The sequence below is a fragment of the Gopherus flavomarginatus genome, chromosome 2 (assembly GCF_025201925.1).
Source record: "Gopherus flavomarginatus isolate rGopFla2 chromosome 2, rGopFla2.mat.asm, whole genome shotgun sequence".
NCBI classification, from domain to species: Eukaryota; Metazoa; Chordata; order Testudines; family Testudinidae; genus Gopherus; species Gopherus flavomarginatus.
The window spans coordinates 64,147,675-64,154,009 of NC_066618.1; the positions used below are offsets into that span (position 1 = coordinate 64,147,675).

Genomic DNA, 6,335 nt, shown 5'->3' on the forward strand with positions numbered 1-6,335 from the left:
GGCACCTAAGGCATTTTTTGCAGGAATGAGTTAGACCCCTGCCTTGCTTCACATGCAATTATCAGAGGAGAAAAAGGTGGTAGTGGTAGGTGCTATTGCCCTGATCTTTTAACCCAGTGGTTAGAGCACTCAGCTGGGATACGGGAGACCTAGTTCAATTCCCCACAGAGCGGGAGAAAGAATTTAAATGTGGATCTCCACCCATCTCTCCCAGTGATTAAAGCATCCATGAGCAATGGCATATTCTGATGCGAGGCTCCTTCAGTCTCTCCCATTGACACTGTTCCATTGCAGAGTAAACAACAAGAGCGATTGGAGCATCGGTACTGGAACAGGGCTCTCCATCTCCCAGATGGGTACTCTAATCATTGGACTACTGAGTTATTTTCACTTGCTCATCCTCCCCCCACCTCAACCACTGACTGTTTCACTGTGGATAAATACTGAAATTGTCAATGGGCCATTTAGAATTCAGCAGCAGTTTTGTGAACTACAGTGGAGCCTAAAACTGGGATTCAGGCAGCTACCTTTTCAGATTTAGGCTAGGTCTCTGCATCTGAGCCACCACAGTAAAGGACAGAAATAGATTAATATGGGTGTTTCTTCAGCTTCATTAGTGCTACATTTTGTACCAAAAAGAAGAATGCACAATAACCCCCAACACAAGTCTCTTAAGGCAAAAGAAATGTTGATTAAATTCCAATCTTTCATTAACTGACAGATTCTCCTCCCCTCCCCCCCCCCCCGAGAAGTAGAGTAGTAAAAGTCAGGAAATATCAAAAATTGTTAAGTTAAACATAGTGAGAGATTATTTTATATCAACGTTTCATTAGACTTCATAGCAACCTAATAGTCTTTGTGGGGTCCTAATCTATCCCTATATGCTATTATTTGCTTAAAGTGAAAAGCCTTTTGACAAGAATGGTGTCTTAAAGCTTCATATTTAGACCATCTCAACACATGAATTAATTTATCATTACATACAATTTGCTTATGTACAGGGTAAGGGCAGTTTTAAAGTGCAACATATCAAGAGAGTTCCTGCCTGAAAAGTTTACTATCTTTTTGTTATTGGATTGTAAAGTGGCTAGCATAACTGGGGCCTTGATCCCTCATTTGGAACCCTAGGTTCTACTGCATTACAGATAATTGTCCAGGATGACATGCATTTCAGGGGAGCAGGGGGATTAAACATTAACCGCGAGGGGGGGAAGGATATAACCACCTCACTGTAAGTAAGTAGCGTACGATCCTAAATAACTATAAAAAAAAAAGGACCATGATGGGAGACATTCACCCAGATTGGCAGGAATGCACAACCTGGTATATATGTAACTGCACAAATAATGAAATGGCCTCATTTGTGCTCCAGCCTCTAAGCTTTTATTTTAAAAAAAATAAACCTACCCTCACACTTGTGAAGACAGACAGTAATTCAGCACCAAAGCGTGAAGCTGCAGCCAGTCTGAAACAAATTAAGACTACATTTACATTAATCTCAGTGGAGTATTAACTGAAATCTAATGACATCTTGAGGTCACCATTGCTAATTTCATTACTGATCTATTTGGTAAAACCATTAAGCAAATGTGTTTATCCAGCATTGGATATAGCAGTAAATGGTGGGTAACATTCTAGCGGAACAATTGTGAAGGATTTGTTGGGGACTGTGTATGGGAGATGATAAATTCCAGCCCATCCATCCATATCTTCCCAAAAGTGGTGACAGTAATAGGGGATGCATCTCTCGCCTTAGTATCAAAAACATCAGCTTTCTCCAATCCTCCCCGACAACTTTAACAATGAAAGTGTATAAGCAGTTCAAACTCAATGGAGCAGTTTAAGAGATATTTTACTAAGCAAGCACTAGTTCTGAATATACCTACCTGACCCTTCTGCCACATTACCCATTTGCTGAAGTATTTAGTTCCATCTGGCTGCAGAGTACTAGGCATTATTGCAGGAAAGTGTACATAATGGTATGCACAGGTAGGGGCTACAAATCCAGTAAAAATGCTGTTTGGTACTCTTCCAGTATTTTAGTGCCCAGAAGGAGGAATAGGTTTGTAGGTAAAGCAGAGATTGGAATAAATTCCTAGCTCTAACAGACTTCCCTGAGCACATTATTTAGTATCTGTAGAATGGTACTCTTCCAGTATTTTAGTGCCCAGAAGGAGGAATAGGTTTGTAGGTAAAGCAGAGATTGGAATAAATTCCTAGCTCTAACAGACTTCCCTGAGCACATTATTTAGTATCTGTAGAATGGGGGTAGTTCCCTGCCTCAGAAAGGTGATGTAAAATAACTTCAGAGATGTATGAGGCATTCATGCTACACAGAGTGCTAAAAGTACCTAGCTAGAGTGCGAATACAATGTGTGTTCAGCAGCATTTGAGTAGTCTTAATGAGTAAGTTGGTGCTACACTACCTCTGAAGTGGAAGGAGTTGGTGTCAACTGTCATTTTAGATAGTAATTACTGAACAACAAAGTAAGTGGAGGTATTTTAAATGAAGTTTAGTGTGTGTCAAAGTTACATGTTAATGTTGTAATAGCTCTAGATGAAGCTATGTCTCACTAAGCATTGCTGCTTTACTGAGCACGCTTTATGATAAAAGTACTAACTGGTACAGGAGTGCATAAAGGGCTAAAGTGAGCTTTCCCCTCCTGCTCCATTAAGTTTTAATAATTCTTTAGCGGTTACAGAAGTTAAGCCAGCATTAAGAGGTAACCACATTTACTGTAGGCCAGCACTGGAAGTCTGTAGCTTCTCAACCGTTGAGTTCTATTAGCATTTCCATTAGCATGAGGAAGACAAGATTTTGTTACTTATTTAAACTATATTCCATGAAAACTAAGGAATGGATCATGGTAAGATATAAATAAAGTTAAGGGGTACTATAATGGGAAAAATCAGAATTTGAATATGTACCATAAGGAATTAAAGCATCAGAAGACTACATTAAAATATACTGCAAAGTAAATCATCACTTTGTTGTGGAGAAAAAAGAGCTTTCCAGTAATGACCTGTTACCCTGCCTAGGTGATGGCCTGGTAAACTTTTTTCCATACACTTCCTTGTCACATGGATATTTCTCATACCCAACCACTCAGTGGTTTGCTTTTTTCCCTCCTGCTGATCCCTCTATCACTCTTGCTTCCTGGAAGTCTAGTGCCATAGTGCAGCCACACAGCTTTGAGCTATGACCCCATCACTTCTCAGTTAATAATTTCAGACATTCAGGAAGTATTCTGCTGGGAAAGTTTTTTAATTTATAGTATCAAGCACACTTAACCTCATCATGTGTCTGATAAATATATTTATCTTAACAATTCACAATAAATACATTTATCTTAACAATTCAGTTTTATCTATGGAGAAAACAGTTGAACCTTTTAAAAATTCCATTTTACACTGTGCAAAATCAAGTTTTCAGAAGTGAGCAAATAACAGCATTTGCTAAAGTGAGGCAGATGGAAAGACTTCATTTCCTTCTTCAATACTGCAAATGCAATTCCTGCACCTGTTGAACGAAAATTGCCTCTATCTAATTGAGCAGAAGTATTAATGAGAAATAGCTAGATAAGAGTCCTTACTCACAGCTTCAAACAGAGTTGTTACATTGTATCTTGCTAACTCCCAGAGCACTTGTTAATAACCTTTTCACAACAAGGTGGGTCCTTTTTTCAGGAGCCATAATAAATATTTAATATCTAGGACAGTCACTAGGCTCTGAGCTGTTTTAAGTTAACTGTCCGTTAAAAAAGTTCCTATGAAGCAGAGCATTTCAATCATTATTAAGAAATTTTTGAAGACAGGGCATGTGTTGTATCATGCAGAATGAAATCAGAACAATTTGCATAAGCCAGGTAAGGCTTTCCAATAGCAGACACTATCAAAGTAGGCCCAGTTTGCCTGTTAGACTATGAAATCAAAAAAAGCTGCATTGCTAGTTCCCACGAGAAACAAATGTCTCTCTAACTAAGTGATATCTATATTAAGTATTGTAGTCAAATTAATTCCCCTGTGTGATATTCTTTGTGAGGAGAGACATAATGGAGAAGAGGATACGTGGGGAATGCCAAGAAACTGCTCTTCTCTTTTTTGAAGAGTTGACCTATGTCAGAACCACCATACTATTGACTAATATCCGGTTATATTACTTAGAATGAAAAAAGCACAAAAAACTTTTCTTTTTTAATTGCATGATCAGGAATGACTACAAAACATAGAATATGATTGTATTCATTCAAGTCCAATCCAATTTACATGTATTCCCATAGGTTATGGCAGCCAAAAAATGTATTCTTTAACAATCATCCACGAGCAACCTTCTCTAGATGATGAGACAGATTTTAAGAGGTTTAATATAGTGCATGTAAAAATAGAAAATTTAAAAACCAGTCTCATCACAGAGACGCTTTCATTTCCTTCTCTGTTGTGAAATAAATAAGGCAGCAGATAACTATTACTTAGAAGTGGCATCTTTGAGATATGCTATCAAGTCTGCCCTCTCAGTCTTCTTCTTAATGCCAGCAAAAATCATCTTTGTTCCTGGGATGTACTTCTTAGGATTTTCCAAGTACTCCATCAGTGTTTCATCACTCCAGGTGATTCCTAAAAACAAATTAAAGTTGTTAATATAGATTTATAAGATGAGCCATCAATTACACATTTGAAGTGATTAACCTTTTCCTCAAAAATCACTTCTCTAAAAGGCAACCATTTTAAATTAAACCAAATATAATACTTATAGAACTACTGCCATTGGCAGCTGGTATGGTGGAATGGTAACTGAGTGATAGATGACATCTTCCAAGTTACATGGAAGACATAACACTTTAGTTTTACCTTTATTCTTGTTTGCTTCTGTGTAAGAGAAGCCCTCAGCTTGGCCAGTCTTCCGTCCAATTAGGCCATTCAGGTTGGGTCCAGTCTTGTGCTTTCCTCCCTTTTCGACTGTGTGGCACTGCGCACATTTCTGAACAAAGATCTTCTTGCCCTTTTCAATGTCTCCCATTTTCAGTGCTGACAAGGAAACAATACCAAGGTCAGGTCGGTTTTGGTGCTCTTTAGAAGAGGCAGGAAAGCATACCTATGTTCTTAAGCCAAGCGGTTCTGGATAGGACCCAGCTGTCTAAAAAGCCTCAGCTCTCATTTCATACACCCGACGAGAAAATCAGCAGGGCTTGACAGCACTTCTCTTGGTTTCGGGACTCCGAAGCTACAAAGCTACCTCTGACTAGAAAGCAGCTGCATGCAGGGCTCCGTCTGGCCCCGAGGAGCGACAGAGGAGACGCGTGAAACAGCTCCCCATGGAGCGTCCAGGGATCTGTGCCCCCAGGGACCCGACAAGCGCCCCAGGCAGGGATGCCGGGGGTGGGGGGGGAGGCTGTAATAGAACCGCTCCCCGCCCAGCCAGCCGAGGCCCCGCGCGGCGGTAGAGGGCAGCCCCGGGCCCCGCAGCGTGTCCGGTACCATCCCTGGGACTGCAGGGTCCCGGCCCGCCGCGCCTCCGGCTGACCTTGGCGGTGGCCCCAGCCAGCGGCCGGGCCGCAAATGGAAACGGCGCTGCCGCTGGGCCTGTCACCGTGTGCGGTGCGGGCCTGGGCAGGGGGCGTGGGAAGCGCCAAGGTCGAGGTGATGCTGGGGTGGCGCGAAGCGGCCGCTGCAGCCCTGGCCGGACCCCTCTCCCTCCCTCGGGCAGCTCGAGTCCCGCCCGAGACCAGAGCACCAGCAACCCCCTTCCCCACGGAAACCCCTCCTCGCGGCACCCACTTGCCGGCCTCCTCCGACCGCTATTGTCTCTATCCCACGCTCGCTGCTTGAGCCCAAGGACACGCCGTACCCGAGCCTATGTAGCCGGTGCCACTGCAACCAAACCGCATCGGCACTCGGCCCGCCTATTCGAAGCGCTGGCCAATCGGGTGCCGCTTTGGGAAACTTAGATTTGTTTCCCTACGTGTCCATCAGAACAAACGTCACCCAGCGTTAACAGCAGGGTAGGTGGCTTCCACGTACACCCGGTCTCCTCCTTACCCTCGGTACGAAATAGCGCATGACGTATGTCAGGATACGTAAGAGATTCGAGGGCGCGACTAGGAGGTGAGGCCTTTGCGCACGCGTACAACAGTAAGACGCAAAGGTCAACGGTGCAAGGTGAGGGTTTGTCCTCAGCGCGTGTTCGGGTAAAGTCACGTGCTGCCTGTCCCTACGGGTCCCGGCGGAGGCGCCTAAGCAGTGATGCGAGCGGGAAGGAAGCTCCCCTAGCTGCGAGCCCACAGCGTCCGCCTGGCTGCGGAGCGGGCTGCCCAGGCTGGTCACTTGTACCACGTGCT

General features: G+C 43.5%; 1 protein-coding gene across 2 annotated transcripts; it reads right to left on the reverse strand.

The window, feature by feature from the left end:
• Positions 1-3,246: 3,246 nt before the first annotated feature.
• Positions 3,247-5,951, reverse strand: LOC127044200 (cytochrome c). 2 transcript variants are annotated; one of them, XM_050938779.1, is made up of 3 exons: positions 5,846-5,951; positions 4,849-5,025; positions 3,247-4,614 (listed from the first exon to the last, which is right to left on the reverse strand). In XM_050938779.1, exons 1-3 carry the CDS (start codon positions 5,883-5,885, stop codon positions 4,466-4,468), a joined length of 366 nt encoding a protein of 121 aa, XP_050794736.1. In that variant the 5' UTR covers positions 5,886-5,951; the 3' UTR covers positions 3,247-4,465. The 2 variants fall into 2 exon arrangements, with proteins under 2 accessions (XP_050794736.1, XP_050794737.1); XM_050938780.1 differs by having other exon boundaries at positions 5,776-5,889.
• Between the last annotated feature and the right edge of the window lie 384 nt (positions 5,952-6,335).

Excerpts from the sequence above, each read along its gene's own strand:
- LOC127044200 (XM_050938779.1), bottom strand. The coding sequence starts at position 5,885 with ATGCGGTTTGGTTGCAGTGGCACCGGCTACATAGGCTCGG. Across the intron at positions 5,026-5,845 it reads CACCGGCTACATAGGCTCGG|CACTGAAAATGGGAGACATT; the intron begins GTACGGCGTGTC and ends TTTCCTTGTCAG. Across the intron at positions 4,615-4,848 it reads AGAAGCAAACAAGAATAAAG|GAATCACCTGGAGTGATGAA; the intron begins GTAAAACTAAAG and ends ATTTGTTTTTAG.